At 43.3% G+C, this 22,500-nt stretch overlaps 1 protein-coding gene across 1 annotated transcript in view; it reads right to left on the bottom strand.

Moving 5' to 3' along the window:
• Positions 1 to 833: 833 nt before the first annotated feature.
• The window catches only part of LOC139653867 (2-oxoglutarate dehydrogenase complex component E1-like), a gene marked incomplete at its 3' end in the record, with an annotated part of 24,988 nt that continues 3,321 nt past the window's right edge, over positions 834 to 22,500 (bottom strand). Inside the window, exons 2-5 of the mRNA XM_071530870.1 lie at positions 21,890 to 22,280; positions 7,553 to 7,741; positions 5,602 to 5,704; positions 834 to 949 (exon numbers count right to left, since the gene is read on the bottom strand). Of these exons, the coding sequence (XP_071386971.1) occupies positions 834 to 949; positions 5,602 to 5,704; positions 7,553 to 7,741; positions 21,890 to 22,135 (654 nt within the window). The remainder of the gene's footprint in view (positions 950 to 5,601; positions 5,705 to 7,552; positions 7,742 to 21,889; positions 22,281 to 22,500) is intronic.

The raw sequence follows: 22,500 nt of genomic DNA on the forward strand, positions 1-22,500 counted from the left end.
CCCTGTAGGGAAACAGTCTTTTCTCTTGATGAAGAGTCAGAACTAGACTTTCTAGCTGCTGCTTCGTGAAACACAACAATGAAAAAAGTGAAAATATGTTAAGGTGCAAAAGTGTAATTGAATATTTTGTTTCCTGAACCTGAGACAAATAATGTTTAATTAATAATCCTGATCACAGTATTTAACAAAATAATCAGGATTATCATTGTTGCCATAATGGTGCAGCCCTACGTATTCATATAAATGTCAGAAGCATGTATTAAAGTTTAGGTTTTAAAAACAACAGTAGGTGAGTGGTGTAACTCTGGCCAGTGGGCCTGTTGTTGGTCGACCAGACATGAACTCCAGCAGAACATCTGGTAGAAAGTGGAAAATATTCAACCAAAATGAAATATCTCTTTATTCCCCTGGTGCATCTAGCTCTATAGGAGCTCAACCTGCTGCCAGCAGAGGGGGGACCAAGTCAACTTTGCTCGAGTCCCAAGTCTAAATGTAGATTACCAAGTCAAGTCCAAGTCATTAATGTCAAGTCTCAAGTCTAAATGTAGATTATCAAGTCAAGTCTAAGTCAAGTCCAAGTCATTAATGTCAAGTCTAAATGTAGAACAGCAAGTCAAGTCAGAACAAATCAAGAGTCCAGTATCAATTTAATATCTTAAAGAAAACTAAATATCTAGGACCTTATCTTTCGATGCAATATGGTTTTAATAGGATAAAAACTTGGTAAGAGCATCCTGAGTTTGATTTCTATAATCAGTCAAGTCATGTGACTCGAGTCCAAGTCATGTGACTCGAGTCCCCCCCTCTGGAAGACAGCGGTCCTGAGCTCCTACAGAGGTAAACCCAGGGTCCTGCAGCTCAGTCTGGTCCCTGCCTGTCGACACACGGCAGCGTTGGTTCATACCTCCCACTGTGAGGATTCTCAGCCTCTCCTTGAACATCGCCACGTCTGGGAGCGTCAGCAGGGGGCAGCAGAGGGAGAGAGACCCGGACACCCGTTAGTGACCTACGACCCCGCTTTAACCTGCCGGCCATCTTGAGCGGGACACCCATTTTTTTTTTTCACCCAAAAAAAAACCCCAAAACAAAACACCACGACTTCTCCAGCACCAAACAGAGCGCACCGGCCCGGCATCCCACGTCTCCAACACTTAGGGAGAAAGTTCAAACGTGTTTCAGTTTCAGGGAGAGCGGTTGTTTGGGTTTAAAAGGTCTGATTTTGGGGCGAAGCGGTGGAGGAAGTGGGATACGGATCTGCCATGCTGAGGTCACACCGCCCTCACTACTGAAGCCACAACAGCCAACCAACACTGAGGGGTTCATACATGAAGGCACTCTGCAGCTGACCGGAACCACTAATACAACTGCAAATGGAACGCTATGTATAAAAAATATTATTACACTCTAAGATGTAACTATTTAGTAATTAAAGGGCTCAAGATAGCCAAAAACTTCATTAATATTAGATTTAGGATAATAGATTTTTACTTTCATACCAGCAATAATTTGAGTAGGAGTTTCTTTCTGGACTTTGACGGACTTTGGATCACAGAATTAAAAAATATCACATTTTGCATGTAACACTAGAAAGCTAATTGATTTGGGGGATCAAGGAGAAGGTAACAAGACATCAATTGAATGGGATAAATGTAATTAAAACGGCTATTTACTTTGAAAATCATATAACAGTGGTTTGTACAGAAATTATGTCTCTGAAAGCTGAGAATCAATTAAATTTTCAGTGTTAATTTAAAAGGAAAGTTCCAGTGTGATTGGACTTTCTGATAATTTCCTGCATTCCCTTCCTGTTTTCCATCACTATAGATGGTTTTCCAGCTTTTATCACGTTAGACAACGACATTTGAAATTTTTCATGAAACAAACGCTAAAGAAGAAGCAGTTTAAAGCCATAATTGTGTAAAATCTAACTTTAATTTGTTTCATTTTGCAGACTATAGCTGGCAGAAGCGTCTTGCTTTGGTTTGTCTGTTGGCTCGACTGGGATCATTTTGATGCAACTTTGCAACAGACTGAATCAGAGTCTCCAGTTGTTTTCTCTTCAGTTTGGAATTGAATGGAAGTGAATGAGCCTGAGAGGTTTGGCAAAACTAATCTTAATTCTGACTGTATTTACATGCATGTGCCACGATTAAAGAGATTTTAAAATCAAAGGGACGGAAAATGTAATAAAGAAGCAAAAAAGCTCACTTAGTAGGTAGGGTTCAGTGCATATTCATAATTATTATTATTATAATTAATTAACAAATTAATGGTCAAACCTGTGAACTTTCAGTTGCAGGTCAGTCAAAACTAGACCTACTTTATAATTTACTTTTAATTTTCATTCCATTTTACTGTTAAATAAGTGGTGGAGGTCTGATTAGAACCTGTATGGGGGACCGTCAGTGTCGGTTCCTGCGACAACAGACTGAACTAAACCAACAGACCAACAGACCAACAGACCAACAGACCGCACCTAGCAGCTGACAGCCTGGATCAGCAGAACGCCACAGCCTGAGCAAACAGACCGAACCTGAACAGCTCAACACCTACAGTCAACACTCCCTCTCAACTTCTGCTTCACTGTGCACAGTGGGAGTGAGATATCACTGATAATGAGGAGGGTGAATTTACAGACAGTGAAGACAGAGTGCAGAGACCGTAAGATAAACCACACAGGCTCTCTGGTCCAACTACCCAGTCTGTCTCTGGTTACAGATCCACAGCAGGGACGTTACCGGTTCCCTCGCTACAGGAATATACGGCTGGACACTGGAGTCCTCTGTGTTCACCAGAAACTAGAGACAGTGTCAGCTCTCAAAAACAGTACAAAAATTAGGGAGGTTTGTTACAGGACACATACAAATAGTGCTTTTTGTTCCTGTAACACTGGAAGTTCCAGTACTATTAAGTGTAAAGGGGTACAATGTGCCAACAGTCGTGTAGTATTTGAGTGTCAGGGAGTGTGTAACATTAGATTGTGCATGAAGGTTTTTACTGCAGAGAAAGCAGGCAGGGTTGAAGCTAATCGGCGGTTAGTCGAGCTAAAAGCCAGCAGAGCCAGAAGAAGGAGACTGCAGAGACATTCAAACTGATGCAGGACCAGGTCCCAACATTCATACTTACATACTACTGGGTTGGTCTAAGATTCATCGGACTTATAAGGAAAAAAGACCCTGAAAACTGATGAAATACTAGAGAGTACAGCTGTCCAGTCAGATAAGACAAGTCATAAGATTCATACTCTCATCATACTTAGTCTAGAAAAACCACTGAAAACCACTAGACTGACCTGAGTCACCACAGTCGTCTCTAGACAGCACAGCAGGGTTCAGCTGTCTCTGTTCCCTCAATTTAAATTTTGATAGGTTTGTCATATTCAACCTCTGTCAAATGCAACTTCTATTGAGTCTTGAATTGATGGAATTGGAAGTGAAATGGGCCTAGCATGTCTAGACAGGACATACTGGCCCATCACACCTTATCTACGATGCCATTTAGCAGAATCAACACAGATTCCCATTTAAAAACTGTTGGCTTGGTTTCACAGGGCCAAGCTGGTCCAAAACTTCAATGTCTCTACAGCTATCAGCAAACAGCTATAGAAACAGCCAGCAGCTAGCAAACAGCTGCTTGTACAACAAGCTAACATGGCCACAGCTGAGAGCTAATGTATCCAAGCATAGCTATAAGCTAGCTATAAGCCAAATGATAAAACAAAAGCTAAAGCTAAATGCCAACTGCTCGAAGCAAAAGCTAAAACACAATCACAGCTAACAGCTACAGTAGCAGGTTTTTGCTATCAGCTCATGGACGCTGCCAGCAGATTACATGGCAGCTAATAGAACGATGCATTGATAACAGGGAAGCTAAAGCTAACAGCTAGATAGTAAAGTTATAACAGTCGATTTTCACCAACACTTCCAAGATACTGCTAATAGTCCAGCAGATTATCTGTTGGCTAATGGGAAGACACAGAGCTAGATGGAAAGCTATTGCTAACAGCTAGTGGCTAACAGCTAGTGCTAATCCCAGTAAAACGTCTTCCACAGGAGACTAAGGAGCCAGAACAGACCTGGACTGATAGTATCTGAAATCATCTCACATACTCTTATTTTTGCTTGTGTCACTTCTCGTTAAAGATGGTTATTATTATGTTTTTCTTTAGTAGCCTGAGCTGCTTCTCCCAAGTCTACGGCTGGATTTACTCAAGAACAGAAATCTGATTTTCATGCTTTGTGATTCACATCTGATGTTAACATGCTGTGAAAAGATCAGATCCAGGACACATCAGGTTAAAAAATCTGATTTTCTGTTCTTGTGTGAATCCAGTTAAGATCAGACCATTTTGACTGTAAACCCTTGAACCAACATGACTCTGGTTCTAAGGTTCTAAGGAAAGCTGAATTCAGAGAGGTCGTTTCCATCCAGAGGCTTGGATCAAGGGGGTAAAACCTTCTCGATCTGAGGCAAAAATAAATACAATGGGTTTCTAAACATTTGGACAACTTGAGGGAGACTTGGCTTCCAAGACATGTAACAGGGTTCCAGCCCTTGGATGGAAACTAAATCAAGCACTCACCGTTTTCCAAATGTCTTTTTATCCAAATTTGAATACATTTGGCTAACATTTTGCCCTGGGTCCACAAGCACACATATTTTATACATAACATTTTATAGTCTAATAAGTCTAATAAGTTTTTAATTGTAATTTTAAGATAAGAGTACTGGATCTAGGATTACCAGTCAGGTCACTTGACCTCTATTCCAAGATATGTGATGCATATGGGCCCAGGTCTGACAAAGACTTTCCCCTAGTATAGTAGAACATTCTGGAAACATTCCCAGTATACGAGAAGGTACCAAAATCATTCCTGGTATACAGAAAAGTTCCAGAAACATTCCTGGTAAAGGAACCTTCCAGAGACATTCCCGGTACACGAGAAGGTTCCGGACAAATTCCCAGTTTACAAAAAGGTTCCAGTTTGAGAGAAGGTTCCAATACAAGAAGGTTCCAGAAACATTTCCAGTCTACAAGAAAGTTCCAGTTTGCAATGAGCTTCCAATATAAGAAGGTTCCAAAAGCATTCAGTGTATACAGGAAGGTTCCAGTCACATTCCCAGTCTACGAGAAGGTTCCAGAAACATTCCCGGTATACAAAAAAAAGATAAGGTTCCAATACAATAAAGTTTCAAGATCGTAGATGGGAAGGTTCCAGAAACATTTCCAGTATACAAGGTTTCATTTCAAGAACGTTCTAGAGACATTCACCATATCTGAGAATGTTCCAAAGATGTTCTAGAAACTTTCATCGTATACGAGAAGGTTCCAAAGATTTTCTAGAAACTTAAACCGTATACGAGAATGTTCCAAAGATGTTCTAAAAACTTTCACCAGTTCCAGGTCAAGATAAGGTTCCAATACAAGAACGTTCCAGAAACATTCTCAGTTTACAAGAAGGTTTTACAGGTTTCCCCAGTATGTCACCAAGTTCTAGCACCATTTGCCGATATACGAGAGGGTTTCAGATAGTATGGCAGCCAGGAGAACGGGAGGGGGGATGAGACGTTCTGGTTGGTTCTAAGGGTTTAGCTCCTCACCCAGCTTGTCGGAGGAAGTGATAATGTCAGTGGGGACGCACGAGTCCAGATCGGCGTCCATGATGCCAAGAGGGTCCAACTGGGCCACATGGTGCCCTCGGATCTACAAGAAGTGACAACAGTACAGAACCCACCCAGGACAGGATGGGAGGGGGGGTGGAGGAGAGGAGGGTGGAGGAGGAGGAGGAGGAGGAGGAGGGGTACGCCAGGAAGAGGAGGAGGGATGAAAGGGAGGAGGACAGGACCACGAGACAGGAAGGTGGAGTCAGAAAATGAGAGGGTGAAGAAGAGAGGAGGTAGGAAACGAAGAGAGAAGGTAGGGGAGAGGAAGGGATGAGGAAGGAAGGCATTAGGAGGCATCAGGTGAGGTGGAGGATGGGCGGAGGAGAGGAGGAAAGGTAGAGCCGGTTTGGACGGGCGGAAACGAGAGGCGACGAAATGAAATAACCCAAAGAGAAGAAGAGGCAGAGGGTGGAGAGAGAGAGAGAGGAGTGGAGGAGAAGCAGGGTGGAGTTTGGAGATTTAGGAAGTAAGAGGAGGGTAAAAAAAAGAGGACAAAGAAGAAACAAAACATAAAAACAAGAAAACAGAAGAAAGGAGGGAGAATAAAAGAAGAAGAAGACAAGGAGACGAAGAGAGAGAGAGAGAGAGAGAGAGATTTGACAGGAGGAGAGAGAGAGGGAGGGAGGGAAAAGCAACATTAACACCACAGGCCGCAGCACATCGTCTCCTAGTCTCTAGGCGTTCTCACCGACGTGCTGGAAGCCGGTATTGACCGGAGCATCGTCAAAATTCACACAGCTGATTCCCAGCGGGTCCAGATGGGCATTGTGATGCCCCATCACCTAGACATCAAACCACACCCACACAGTCATATTCATATTATAATAACAGTTATTCTAAATCCCCATCACCTAGACATCAAACCACACCCACACAGTCATATTCATATTATAATAACAGTTATTCTAAATCCCCATCACCTAGACATCAAACCACACCCAGCACACACACCAGGTTATCACAGTCAGGCACATATTATTATAATATATTAACAATATTAAGATTTATTCTAATACTCCATCACCTAGACATACACCCAGTAAACACACCACATTATCACAGTCATCATCATCATAATAATGTTATAGTAATGTAATAATAATAATAGTAATAATAATAATGATGATAATATGAATATGAATATGTATTCTAATACCACATCCCATAGACATGGTACACCGCACACACAAATCAGGTTATCACATAGTAATAATATAATGTAATATAATCACATTATAACTATCACATCATACTAAAATCATATATATCCTCAGACTTTATAAATAACTTAAAAGTGAGAATCAAATAGAACAAAAATACATTAAAATAATATGTGTTCCATTGCAATTATTATTAATGTTATTAATAATAATAATAATAATAAATTGTAAAAATTAAAAAAACATTACAGTTTCCCTCCATGGATATATTACAATGGGACGGTCAGGACCTGGAAATATGGTTAAGAAACTAGAAAACATTTTATTAACAACAAAACGCATCAGGGGCGCTGCTAGTGTGTGTGTGTGTGTGTGTGTGTGTGTGTGAGAGTGAGTGTGTGTGTGTGTGTGAGTGAGTGTGAGGGGGGGGGGGGGGGGGGGGGAGATACTGTTTTAAAGTTCCCATATTACTCAGTTTTCATGATTTTGTTTGTGCAAATAAATGTAATTTAGCCTTGATTTCCCAGCAGCGCCCCCTGCAGATCATTACTGGTACTTTAGAAAAACACTAAATGGCCAAACTGATCAGTGTGTGTGTAGGAACTATCACCAATCTGTGTGTGTGTGTGTGTGTGTGTGTGTGTGTGTGTGTGTGTGTGTGTGTATATAATCTACTAGAGTGTGTGTCTATATACAAACTAGCAGTATGTCCTTGTGTGTGTGTGTACCTGGTAGGCCCTGATGAGGGACTGGACAGCCAGGTGATCCTCCACCAGTTTCTCCACGTTGGGCTGAGCTCCGACCAGCGAGGAGAGCTGGGGAGAGGCCACGCCCCCCGGAGACAGAGACAGGGGGCTCTGATAGGCCGAGCCGGGAGGAGCGCCGGCGTTCGCGTTACGGAAAAACACGTCCCACGACTGGAGGAGGGGGGGGGGGGGGGGGGGGAGAGGAGCAGAGAAGAAGAGAGAGAGAGGGTAGGAGAGGAAGATGAAGAGGAGAGAGAGGAGAAAGAAGAGTGAAAAGAACAAATAGAGGGAAGAGAAGAAGAAAGGAGGGAGAGGACAAGGAGGGGGAAGGAAAAAGAGTGAAAAGAGAAGACATGGGGAGGGAGAAGAGAGGGAGGAGACAGAAAGACAAAACGAGAATATTTTAATAACCAGGTGAATGAAATGATAAATGTCCACACTGAGCAGACTGTGCTCCAACACATCATCACCTCCTTTAATATAAGATCAATAAAACATCAGACCTCCATCTGATCAGACCGTGTCCCTGGGAACCCGTTTGAGAAGATTTGTTGTTGTTGATTATAATTTAGAACAGAAATGCATAACCCCCATAGCTCCCAAAAAGTCCCCTGGAACCCCCGGAAACCCACTGTAGGACCCCTAGAACTCTGTGAAGTATCCCTAGCACCCCCTAAAGGACCCCCAGAACCCCTTGAAGAACCCCCAGAACCACCTGATGGACCCCCAGAACCCCCAGAACTCCCAAAAAGTCCCCTGGAACCCCCGGAAACCCACTGTAGGACCCCTAGAACTCCATGAAGTATCCCTAGAACCCCCTGACGGACCCCCAGAACTCCCTGATGGACCCACAGAACCCCCCCAAAAGACACCTGGAAACCCCCTAAAAGACCCACGGAACCCCCAGAAGTCCCAAGAAGAACCCCTGAAAGACCCCCCTGGAATGACCAGAAAGACCCCAGAACCCCCAGTACCGCAAAAAAAGATCATCAGAACACCCTGGAGGACCCCCAGAACCCCCAGTACACCCAAAAGGATCCCTGGAACCCTTGGTACCCTTAGTACCCCCTGAAGGCCCCGCAGAACCCCATGAAAGACCAGCGGAACCCCCAGAACTCCCAAACGAATCCCTGGAACTCCCAGAACCCCGTGAGGAACCCCCAGAACTCCCACAGCTCCCAAGAAAAAAAACAAAGACTATTTCCGGACGGGAAGAATCAGGACTATTATGATATTATGAGAACAAAGTGAACTTCCCTCCTCACAGGCTGTGGAGGGACGAATGTGTTTTTCCTGCCTGGGTCTGAGTGTCAGGTTTCCAGGCTGAGACTCGAACTCATACCAGACTAATGAGTCACGACTCCGCCTGTGGATCAACAACATCTCATTCTGCCCGTACAACAAAAACCTCAAGTCTGCACCACATTAACACGCTCATCACAAACAGAACTGAGTCTGCAACCAAAGATGCTCTATACACACAAGATGACGCATTACAAGCTGCGCCAATGGTATGAAATGGTAAACACACTTCCTGTCTCCTAAGTGGGCGTGGTCGCCTCTCTCACCCCCCCCCCACCTCGTTTGGAAGTGTTGTGAACGTCGTGTGGATGGATGAAAGCAGATATTAAGCAAAGAAACACACAGTTTTATTTCAGTTTTAACTTTTAATTCACGTATAAGTCCCTTTAAATGTCTGTTTATCCAGTTGGAAAGTCGGCAGCTCTGCAGTGAAACAGACCGACAGGAGATGTGATGATGTTGCCAGATCTGGAGAGAGAGTGTTGCTGAGACAGAGACAGAGACAGATCCCCAACAAAGTTAATTTTCTCCTGATTTGTCCGTCTGAAAAATGCCATTTTAGTGTCAGAATGTTGGGAAGATATGCTGCTTGTGGAAAAACGGGTCCAATATTTACTTCGGTGACTATGGGGCGAAAGAATCGGTCATAATCTGCGTTCACGTTCACTTCTCCCATTGTGAGTGAACAGACTCAGGACCTGCCGCTAGCCTCCTAAAAGGGGGCGGGGCAGTGGAGAAACCCATGTGACACAGAGAGACAGGAAATGACTCGCTGTAACGCCGTCTCGTTTCTAAACCGTCTCTGCTGCAACTCAAAATAACTACACACACAGACGGTGAATGCAACAGGAATGGATGTAACATATGAAACTAGAGGAGTAAAACACAGTAAAACTCGTGTTAAACTCCTGCAGTCGCCTCACAAAAACGTCTAGCTGCAGTTTTGGTGATTTTCCGTGTTAATAACTTGAAGGTTTTTTTTTCCTGATCCCGGACGAGCCGGCTCTCCTGAAACACACCGCGTCGTTTCCATTACGGGTCGCCCTCGTCTTATTTCCCGCTGTCTGAGGTTTTCATCCAACCACAGCGATGTTGTTTACAGTAAGAGGCACTGACACAGAATCTGGCATGATCACAGAGCGAACATGATATTCACATCGGGTAAACAACAACGCATCAGATACTTCCGGGTTGTTTTTGACCGCCAACTTGAAAGAAACCGCCCTGAGTCTACTCCAGAGCACGTGACTAAACTGTGTTGTGTTGGAGGGTGTAGACAGAGGGTTTTTGAGGGGAAGCAGGTTGGGATTATTTGGGTTTCTATCAGGAAAGTCAAAAGCAGGCAAAAAAGTGTCTTAAAACTGACATCTAATGGTTTCATATTATAATAAAATGAATACTTTTTTGGCTGCTGGTCAGACCAAGGAAGAAATCTGAAGAATCACTCTGGACTCTAAAACTTGTGATGGGCATTTGTCATTATTTTTGACATTTTATAGACTAAATGATGCGATCGATTAATTGAAGAAATAATCATTTGATAAATCGATAATGACAATAATCATTAGTTGCAGCTCTAGGTGAATCATGTTATTTTCCAGTGTGTGCTCCCCCGCAGTAACAACCGTGACCCCGACCCTGACCCCGCTCTGGTCTTGTGACTGTCGCCTGGGCAACCGGGATTCCTGATGCAGTCGCGGCAACCTGACAACCTGACACCCCGTCGCCCCCGGTGACAGGACACTGTGACAGCAGAGCCGGACGCCCTGACAGAGCCAAACCACCGTGAGCCGATTAACCAAACTGTGAACTTTTGTCTCTGCAGCAGAAGGAGCCAGGCCCAGGCTCAGGCTCAGGCTCGGGCCCAGGCTCAGGCCCAGGCTCAGGCTCAGGCTCAGGCTCAGGCCCAGGCCCGGGCCCGGGCTCGGGCCCGGGCTCAGGCCCAGGCTCGGGCCCGGGCCCAGGCTCAGGCTCAGGCTCGGGCCCAGGCTCAGGCCCAGGCTCAGGCTCAGGCTCAGGCTCAGGCCCAGGCCCGGGCTCAGGCCCGGGCCCGGGCTCGGGCCCGGGCTCAGGCCCAGGCTCGGGCCCGGGCCCAGGCTCAGGCCCGGGCTCAGGCCCGGGCTCAGGCTCGGGCCCAGGCCCAGGCCCACACAGCAACACAACACAGACTCTTAACATTCAGATTCAACACAAACACCAACGAGGAAGAAGTCAGGCTCTCAAAGAGGTTTCAGGATAAAACGGGATAGCCGATACCAGGCTAAAATAGAATATCGGCATCGGAGATTTTACCCAAGACTGAAATCCAATACCCAAAGCCATGAGTAACATGTAAGAAATACAAGTAAACCGTCTGATTTTATGCATTTGTGGCATATAAGATAAGATAGCACTTATTTCTGAAATGGTAAAATGGAAAAACAAGGATTTTATCTCAATAATTTTGTCCACTGACCACAAACTAAGGAAGTAAGCTGCACTGTTCAGTAAAAGTAATGGATCGGATCTGTATTCTGTATCGCCCGATACTTAAATTTTCATACTGGTAATCGGTATCAGAATTGAAAAAGTGGTATCAGTGCTTCCCTAAAAACCACTAAAGGAGGTTGAAGAGGAGAGAGAGCAGAAAACAGAAGAGTTCAAACCAGAACACAGACTCAGGATCCGCTCCAGAGAATTTGTTGTTTCCAATTCATATATAGCGATATACATTTTATTTTCCAAAATTAATAACTATAGAAATCGGCCATAGAAACATTTAACTTCCACTCATTTTGTCTGCTAATGAAAAGAATGACTGAGATAAGACGCAAACATGGCAGTCAGATAATTTTCCATTCCTCAAATCACTGACACTGATTCTTCGCGATTGATAAATGGGATTGTAGTATTTTACAATATAATCACGATTATCAATTCACAATACAGAAATACCCAGGAGGAAATACTGGGGCGAGGAAGGAAAACAAGAATCTGATTACGTTTCTATGCTTCTGAAATGTAGGGAGCAGAGCAGGACAGCAAGACGAAGGGAAAGGCAGTCTTCATCAGTCTGCATCAGTCCTGAATGGGAGGTTTGATCCTCTAAAGCTTGAGAAACCTGCAGGATCACATTCCTAAATATTAAATACAATGCCAGTCCTGCCCCCAACACTTCTCCCTCCTCTGACACATGAAAGGAGCTCACACGTTTCTACAGTGAAATGAAATCTGAAAGTGAATTTGTCATCCGGACACGAACAGATCTGCTTCCATCTGTCTGCTGCAAACATCTTTTTTTTTTTTTTTTTTTTTTAACTCAAACAGCCAGTTGGAGACGGATTTAGTGGCGAATGTGTTTTCTGCATGCGGGGAAACTCCCTCCACTTTGTTCTGGCACTGATTACAGACTCCAGCCTGATGAGTCAGACCGCTTTCAGAGACAATCCACCCAAAAAACTCACTTTACATTTCAGATGCGGGTCGTCGTGTGATTAGTCAGCTAGACAGCGGGTGATGCTGGTCGGTCTGAACCCGGTCCGGCTGCACAGAAACCAGCCGCTTTCCAAAACTCTGACACTTTATTTACCAGGGAAATAACTCGGGTCTCATCTTGCAGCCGGGCTGAACAGGCGACATGGGTTTGGTTTACAAGTTTCACAGTTTTATTAAACTATACTCAAGTTTCAACTGACTGCTGCACTGCATGCCTGCACTTTGTTCTGTGCTCTTTTGTCCTCTTTCCTTCTGTCTGTTTTTAATTTTCTGTTTGTTTTTAACTTGCCTTTTCTCTTATTACCTCCGCAAAGGAGGTTATGTATTCCATGCCGTTTGTTTGTTTGTTTGTCTGTTAGCAGGATTACGGAAAAACTACTGGCCCGATTTTCATGAAACTTTGTGGAAAGCTGTAGCATGGGCCAAGGAAGAACCCATTACATTTTGGAGCGGATCTGGATCTGACTCACGAACAAGCCTTGGTGGAGGTCTGCGCTCTCCGAGTGCCCTTCTAGTTTGTTTGTTTGTTTGTTTGTTTGCACGATTACGGAAAAACTACTGGCCCGATTTTCATGAAACTTCGTGGAAGGATGTAGCATGGGCCAAGGAAGAACCCATTACATTTTGGAGCGGATCCGTATATTGGTTGCGCTTGCACATTTGCATATCATAGAAGACTGGACTACTGGCCTTGGCGCAGGTCTGCCCTTCTAGTTTCCTTTCTATAAACTTTTGCACTTTCTGACGCCTCTTTTGAAAAGTGCTATAAATAAAATAAAGTCTTGTCAGATACAGCAGCTGCTCGTTTCATCTGGTTTTGACACGTTTCTAGTTTCAGAAGAGTTACAAAACTTCACATTCATGGGAAGTAAACTCAGCCACAATCCACATCTCCGATTCCTGTTATTCTCCAAGATTAAACTGAAATGATCCCAAATTCATCTCCCTGCAACCGCCACACATCTCATGTGACTCAAGTGTACCAACAGCTCATGTGACTCACTGAGAGTCTCATTCTGAACCCAAGAACAGAAATCCTGTCTGATCTTCTCTCGATCCTGGACAGTAAAGTCTCTTCCAAACCTGGAAACAAGACGGCCGAGGCGCTTCAGGAGCTTAAAACACTCAAATCCTCCAGTTTTTACATCCAAATGAGGTTTATTTAGGCCAACTCTAGTGCTTACATAATGTAAATGAACCCAAATCCCTGGAAAAAATCACTCAGTGTCCAGATAGTCTGTCTCCCATTCACTGTCAATGGAGCAGGTTTTGCCTCTTGTTGACATCGCAGGATAAACCTTCTGCCTCCTCTACAGATTTATCTCAATATAAAACCTGTCAGTCCGTCTGCTGTGTCAGGAACATGAATGGTGATATCAGCTCCATGTTATTCTGCTGTCAGGAACATGAATGGTGATATGAGCTCCATGTTATTCTGCTGTCAGGAACATGAATGGTGATATCAGCTCCATGTTATTCTGCTGTCAGGAACATGAATGGTGATATCAGCTCCATGTTATTCTGCTGTCAGGAACATGAATGGTGATATCAGCTCCATGTTATTCTGCTGTCAGGAACATGAATGGTGATATCAGCTCCATGTTATTCTGCCGTCAGGAACATGAATGGTGATATCAGCTCCATGTTATTCTGCCGTCAGGAACATGAATGGTGATATCAGCTCCATGTTATTCTGCTGTAGTAATCACTAATGAGACTCTTGACCATCACAGTTTCACTAGCTCTCCATCCAAATTATATTATTGTCACTTTGTAATGACATTTTTTAAATTGTTGTTTACATTCTAGCAGCCAATGGCATCGCTAGAAAGTAGAGATGCACCGATCGATCGGCCGGTGACCGGAATCGGCCGGTTTTCAGCTGATCGGCCATGACCGGTGACCGGCCGATCAGTCTCATATATCCGATTCTGTGCCGGTCAAATTTAAGACAACGGTAAAAACTCCGCTGTAATTAAGCAATATTACACGAGAGGGTGTGCGTTACCGTGATGCTTACTGACCGCATCACTGCCGTGCCAGTAATGATGGTAACGCACACCCCAGAGTGTAATATTGCGATTATACAACAGTTACCAACAAAATAAAAGATACAAACAAAATGTATTCATATTGTGGGGCAATTCGCTCTCAAAATAAAAAACGTTTTGCTAGTGTTATCTCAGTTTCCCCGGAAATACATGGGGTCTGACTAATAACTGGAAAACAATCAGACACGTCAGTAGACTCCTATGTAATGGAACCTAGTTTACTACTCCAGCAAGTAGGCGGAGCCTTAGTAACGACCTGCAACAGAGACGATTTCTAGTCCCTGTTGAGTCAGCCAGCCAACTTGAGCTAATGCTTTCTAGAGATCGCGGGATTTCCCAAACTGAATAAATACCACACATATAAACACAAAACTGCCTTGCTAGCTCAATCTTGTTGTAACTAAGATATCCGCGAACTTCACATGTATTTTTAAACTAGTAGCGCCGTGTCACCGACTCACCGGCACAGCTGATGGATGGCAGAGCGTCTGGTAACATCAAGGCTGAACAGAGTTAGCGTAGCGTTATATTTAAATATATTGTATGATAATATGGCGGAGTAATATTTAGTGATGAGCACGGCTAGGTGTGCTGTCATGCTGATTTGAGCACGTTCTAAATGTCTAGTTGACCAATCAGATCGCTTGGTCGGAACTACCTGTTGTATAATAGTCCATAATAGTAATAGTCCGTGTGTTGTTATATAGATCTGTTGCACCTGTTTTCTTTCGGGAAAGTATTAAGTGGGATATACTGCAATTCATTTTCATTTGGATTTTATTTGTTCAAAAAAGCTCTGTCCAGTAACCTGGAGCACTTTTTATTTTGAGATTTGTTTGAGTGAGAGTGAGAGAAGGTCCTGTAACCTGGTGCAGTTTTGGAGAAAATGTAAGTTATTAATAGTCAATGTTTTATTATGAACATACAATTGAATTTTAATTTTCCATTAAAGAAAAGTTACAAAAATGTTTGTGTGTGCTGTCAATTATAGTTCTTAGAAAGAAAATCGGAATCGGCCAAAATCGGAATCGGCAGGTCAGACTTTTAGAAAATCGGAAATCGGAATCGGCCAAGAAAATTGCAATCGGTGCATCTCTACTAGAAAGTCAGACTGAACATTTATTGATCACATGGTATCCTGGTTGTATTGATCCTGAACCTCAGATTGAACCGTACTGTGACATAAACATCATCCCTACTTCTCCTCGACTTTCCATAACTGCAAGTCGGAGCTTCCATGACCTGAAACTGTTCTTCCTTCCTGGTTTCTTCAGGTTGTTTTTCAGCCTGAAAACCATCTGATGTGATGAATGAGTGTGAAACAAGCTGGAAAACAGACTACTCTGATACATCTTCTGGAAAGTAATCCCTTTGTAAAACTCCCTGACAATTCTTCCCCAGACACTTTATCCATCTTATTTCCAGGATGAGCGTGAGCCTTGTTTTTTTCTGTATGTGAATGTCTCTCTGTGTCTCCCTGTAGGGAAACAGTCTTTTCTCCTGTAGAAAGAGGCTGAAAAAGTGGTAACACTTTACAATAAGGGTCACTAAGTTAATTAACAAGTTAGGCTAATTAACAGTTAACTAATGTGTCTGGTAATCATTTACTAATGGTGTTCATGTTAACTAAGGTATTAATTTATACATTATTTAATAGTCATTTTTATAAACTATTAAATAATGTATAAATTAATACCTTAGTTAACATGAACACCATTAGTAAATTACACATTAGTTAACTGTTAATTAAAGGTTAGTTAATGCTTATTAACTAACCTTGCCTTCACACACATACACACATAGTAGAGTCTATTTATATCTATTTATACCTTTTATACCTTTTTTATTTATATTTATTATTATGTGCATCTTTTATTATTATTCTTTTGTTGTTTTTACATGTACCTGAGCAAATGGCATAATAAAGTCTTGAATCTTGGATCTTGAACTAACCCGTATTAAGCATTAACTAACCATTAACTTAGTGACCCTTATTGTAAAGTGTTACAGAAAAAGTCTAAAAATACAGAAATGTAAGGCCTTAAAATGTATTAAAATGTGTTAAATCCAGGGGTTTTCCAGGTGAAACTCAGTCTCACTCTTCACTCCACCAACCTGCTGCCTCATATTTTCATTTGAACAAGTCAGGACTGAACCGGTAGAGACCGTCAGACTCCTGTCAGACTGGGAAATAACCAGCAGACACCAGTTTAATGCAGTTTAAATCTACCTGCACACTCAGTACTAAATCTAGCAGCTGATCTCTCTGACCGCTCTCTCTTTTTAAAGACTGCTTTTAATGTTTAATGTGTAAGTGTCAGTTTCACTCTCCTTTGTTTTGTGTACTTTTGTTTTCTCTCTCCTGTTGATGTTGAAGCGTCTGAGTCTGGAATTCACACTCACAAAATATCCACACACCTCCGACCTGAGTTTGAATTTACACAAAAAGATTTACAAAAAGCTGCTTATACAGAATATTACAGGTTTGCAGCTTCAGTTCCATTCATTCAAATAGTGACTTGCGGATTTGTAAATCCTTTGTGAATTCAGATTTAGGATAAAAGGTGTGTGGATATCTATCCTCAGATCCTCAGGTGTTTTTCTGCAGTGTCACCATCAGATCTGAGTCCTGACTGATTCACAACCCCGCTGTTAAAGGAAACGTCAGAAAAGATCTTTGTATTTCTGCCAAATTTCACCAACAACCGAAATGATCCATCCACCATGTGGAGAAAGTGCTGCCTGCTCTTTAAAAACACAACTGATGACACAAAATGAAACCTAAGGGTGGAGCTTTTTAAAGCCGCGGTTCTGGACCCTGGACCAGGACAGGGACAGATGTGAAAACAAAACTCAAAATTCTCACAGTTCTTCAGAAAACGGCGAGCGAATTCAGGAGAGACCGTCTGTTTAGATTTCAGTATGAGAGGCAGGAGGAGACTCACATTAAACCTCTCTCTGTGTGTGTCTCTCTCTCTCTGTGTGTGTCTCTCCCTCTCTCTCTGTCTCTCTCTCTCTCCCTCTCCATCTCTCTCTCTGTGTGTGTCTCTCTCTCTGTGTGTCTCTCCCTCTCTCTCTGTCTCTCTCTCTCTGTCTCCCTCTCTCTCTCTGTGTGTGTCTCTCTCTCCCTCTCTCTCTGTCTCTCTCTCTCTGTGTGTGTCTCTCTCTCCCTCTCTCTCTCTCTGTCTCTCTCTCCCTCTCTCTCTGTGTGTGTCTCTCTCTCTCTCTCTCTCTCTCTCTCTCTCTCTCTGTGTGTGTCTCTCTCTCCCTCTCTCTCTCTCTCTGTCTCTCTCTCCCTCTCTCTCTCTCTGTGTGACCTTGCCTATATAAACTCTATTGTCGAGGCCGGTCTGTGTAAATCACTGTAATGTTTTAAATCGCCTCATAAAACATTCAGACCTCGACCTGCTGAAGTGTCCTTGAGCAAGACACTGAATCCCTGCCAGCTGAGACCCCGACCTCTGACCTCTGACCTCTGACCTCTCTGTGGAATGTGTCGACCAACATTTTCCATCCAGGCTTCGGCCCGTTTTATTCTCCTGAAACCTGATTTTTAAATTCATGTCTGACATTTTATCAGCTTAGTGGATTTTGGGTTTTACTGTTTCTAAAAACATGTTCTGACACCGCCTTGAAGAGCTGTGTGAGATTATGACGCACCCACTGTGTGTGTGTGTGTGTGTGTGAGTGTGAGTGTGTGTGTGTGAGTGTGTGTGTGTGTGTCCTGTCCTGCTGTGTAGCTTCCAGCTAGCTTGCTAGGTTAATAGCAGCAGGTCACACTGTCTGATCCTTATGTAACAACTACAACATGTAACACAATACACCTCAAAGGCTTGGCGCACACACACACACACACACACACACACACACACACACACACATCAGGTTACACTATGATATAAGGCTGCATGATTTGTTTGTGCAGAACTGTTGAACTTCCTGGACGAGCCTTCACTTTGTGGACTTATTTCACCCTGTCAGCAGTTTTATAACCCCATAATTTATAATTTATATATTTTGTGCAATACTGATTCTAGTCATAATTTTGTGCAATAATTCAACTGTGCAATAATTATTTAATTATTTACACTGTTGTATATACTGTAGTATGATGCACATATTTGTACATAATTCTTATTTCTATTATTTCTATATCATTATTATTATTATTGTTATATATTGTAGTATAATGCACATATTTTACATATTTCCTATTTTCTTATTTCTATTTTTCTTATAATTTCTCTATGCTTATATATATTTCTGTTCTAGAATGTGAGCAACTGCAACGTAACCCATTTTCCCCTCGGGGATCAATAAATTATTTCTGATTCTGATTCTGAACTTGATTTTAGCTTCGACCACTAAAAGCAACAGAATATCTGCAAAATGTAAACATTTCATTTCATTGTGAGTGTGATCTGCATCAACAAAACAAAACAAAACTGCTGATGAAAGACGCAACATATGCAGTAAAAATGATTTTGTTCCCCGAATCCTCAACACTAATAATGAACACACAGTATCTGGAAAAAAACCTGCAGCCGACTGAGATGACCTTCACCTTCATGACTCTGTGTCTCTCTCTGTGTCTCACTCGCTCTCCATAGCTGCGTTCGGAATGGTTCACTCATTCCCTCACTCACTATTCCCCATGTAGTGTTTATCATATAGTGAACTATATGGGCAACGACCAAACGAAATTTCGGACACTACAGTAAATATAATTGCGTCAAAAAAATGCGCTGGATATTGGTGTGACGCACCGGGACGCGCCCAGCATCACGTAAATAAACCAAGCATCATGACAGCAGGTTGAAATGGACTCAGGTCGTATTGATTTTGACAAGTTTTCAGCATTAAATTACAAATAAATTGTTGAAATTCTAATCATGTGCAAGTGTGGTTTTGTCAACTTTGGTGCCGTCTGCTAATGGCAGCAAGCTGTTTTGGTTTGGTAAACAAGCTTGTGAGCTAATGACTAGCAGAAGCTTTCATATCACCTCCTGTCCTGTATTGGTGGATAAAGTAGTCAGCTGACCTGTTACCATGATTCCTGCAGTGTTGCTGCTCTTGGTTCAAAACGGAGGAAACTCGAATGAGGTGTCTAATACGTCTTTTGTTGATTTGCTAATGCTGTCAACCGGTAAATAGACCAGTTTCTATTAGCTAACATGTTAGCTAGCTGTTTCTTCTTCTTCGGTAAGACACGATCACATTGCATTGTGGTATACAGGAGAAATTGTAGGGTACACTGTCTGTTCACTACAATTTGTAGTGCATTGTGGGTATCTTATAGTGGACTATTTAGTGAATCAAATTAACCGTTGAGAATTCGGACACTAGTAGAAAATGGCGGATACACTATATAGTGCACTATTTCTGTAATAGGGAACGGTTTCGAACAGAGCCCATGTGTCTGTGTGTCTCTCTCTCTCTGTCTCACACTCGCTCTCCATGTGTCTGTGTGTCTCTCTCTCTGTCTCTCTCTGTGTCTCTCTCTCTCTCTGTCTCACTCGCTCTCCATGTGTCTGTGTCTCTCTCTCTGTGTCTCTCTCTCTCTCTGTGTCTCACTCGCTCTCCATGTGTCTGTGTCTCTCTCTCTGTCTCTCTCTCTCTCTGTGTCTCACTCGCTCTCCATGTGTCTGTGTGTCTCTCTCTCTCTGTGTCTCTCTCTCTCTCTCTCTCTCTGTGTCTCTCTCTCTCTGTGTCTCTCTCTCTGTGTGTCTCTCACTGTGTCTCTCTCTCTGTCTCTCTCTTTGTGTCTCTCTGTCTCTCTCTCTCTCTCTCTCTCTCTCAATTGAATTCAAGGAGTTGGTAAAAACCCTGCAGCTGACAGTAATAACCTTCACCTTAATGACTGTTACTGCCTGCTAGAGATGCAGTGAGAACAGCGGTGTGTGTGTGTGTGTGTGTGTGTGTGTGTGTGTGTTAATCATCTCTACTGAACAAACACAGCTATACTTGTGAGGACATTTTACTGATTTACATTCGTTCCCAATCTGATAAGGCAGGATGCCTTATTAATCTGAGCTCCACAGCTGACCTCCACCTGCCTGACTCTGACCTTCAGCTGGAGCCCGACACTCAGCATCAGACGCTTTCTGGCGGTCGGTCACACGGCGCTCCAGGCTCAAACCGCCTCGCCGCGGCGCTCTGAAACCCCGTTGGATTCTGGGAGCGTCAGCAGCAGAGACGAACACGACTGTTTTTTTTGTTCCTGCTTTCAGGAGCCGCAGTGCAACAGGAAAAATAAAAAAATAATGTTTTTTTTATGTTTTTTTTTTTTTATATTCCCGATTTTATAATTAAGTAAGTATGTCCGTATTATGATGCATATTTTTGGATTCATTTCTAATTTGCATAATATATTACAGGGTGTTTCGGGATTTTGTAAATTAGCAGCCATTGGAAGCTCGTCAAGTCGGCTAGTTTGTATATTGTTTGAAAATTTTTGAGACTTTATATCAGTTTGTGTTTGTCTGGATAAAACATATCACACACACTGTGGCAGCAAAGTGCAAATGCCAGTAATGTCTTTGTGTCGACGCTTCATATCTCCACCTGCAGCGAACCACAGAAGAAGAAGAAGAAGAAGAAGAAGAAGAGCGTCCACAGCGGCGTCCGGAGCGTTTCTCTTCCTCTGCAGCTGAGCGTCTCCCAGGTTTCCACTTCAGACTGTCAGTGAGCGCTTCCTGCTGACTCAGCCGCTTTTAGCCAGAAACTATTATTAGTGGCTCGGCCTCCGGCGGTCAGCTGACCGGAGGAGCGTCACGCTGCGGTCGGTCCTGCAGGGGGCGCCGAGCCTCTCTGGCTTCACCTGCTTCAGTTTCCCACAGAGTTTAAGAAGAAAATCTTTTGCTACCAACAACCAACCACAGAGTTCTGCTGGAGCCCTGGGCTGCTGCTACTGCTAAAAGATTTTCTGCTTATTTTTCTATTTGTAGTTTTCTATATACCACTTGTGTATTACTTCTCTATACACTAGGGCTACAACTAACGATTATTTTCATTATCGATTAATCTATTGTGCATTTTTCCCGATTAATCAATTAATGATTTAGTCTATAAATGTCACAAATAATCACAAATGTCCATCACAGTTCCCAGAGTCCAAAGTGATTCTTCAAATGTCTTCCTCAGTCTGACCAGCAGCCAAAAAACCCAAAGGATTCATTTAATGAGATGAAATAAAGAAAAGCAGAAGTCTGGTGTTTTTACTTGATAAATGACTAAAACGATTAATCAATTATCAAAATTCTAGTCGATTAATTTTCTGTGGATTAATCGACTGAGCCACACCGCCTCCTTAAGAGACAAATTCCCCGACTTCTACTCCTAGTTTTTATACTTCTCGTTTTCTGTTTTATTGTCTGTGTGGTCTGATGTTCAAAGCGACCTGCAGGAGAATCCAGATGGATTCCCAGTCTGAACCAGTCTGCCCAGTCTGTCCAGTCTGAACCAGTCTGCCCAGTAAACCTGCAGCTCTTACCTTGTGGACGCTCTTGGGGTTCTCCAGCCAGGCGAAGTACATCTCCTCCACGTAGTTGGAGCTCGTCCCGTTCAGAAACGGCTCCGAAGCCACCGGCGCCGTGTAGCACCTGATTGGCTGAAACGTCCGTGTGCCGGTGGCGGCGGCGGCGGCGGCCGTGGCCGGCCGCTGCTGGCCGACAGTCTGAGCCGCCTGGGAGGCGGTGAGCGGCCGCAACCGCGCCGCACAAGTCCTTAAACGATGCATCAGCGAGTCCTTAACTATCACACACACACACTGTGGTGGTCAGCCTGACGGGCGGGACGTCCTCTACCTCAGGACACACACTCCGCTGGGGTCAACTGCCAGGACAGGAAGAGTCGACTGGACCGGTCCACTGCCACTGGTCCGTCTGTCACTGAGGGAGAGAGACACCATGTCAGAGAGAGAGAGAGAGAGAGACATCATGTCAGAGAGAGAGAGAGAGAGAGAGACACCATGTCAGAGAGAGAGAGAGACCATGTCAGAGAGAGAGAGAGAGAGAGACCATGTCAGAGAGAGAGAGAGACACCATGTCAGAGAGAGAGACCATGTCAGAGAGAGAGAGAGAGACACCATGTCAGAGAGTGAGA

Source organism: Centroberyx affinis, unplaced genomic scaffold (assembly GCF_046629955.1).
Source record: "Centroberyx affinis isolate AG114_WGS23_722 - 3 ecotype Tasmania unplaced genomic scaffold, CSIRO-AGI_Caff_v1 ptg001992l_1, whole genome shotgun sequence".
NCBI lineage: Eukaryota > Metazoa > Chordata > Actinopteri > Beryciformes > Berycidae > Centroberyx > Centroberyx affinis.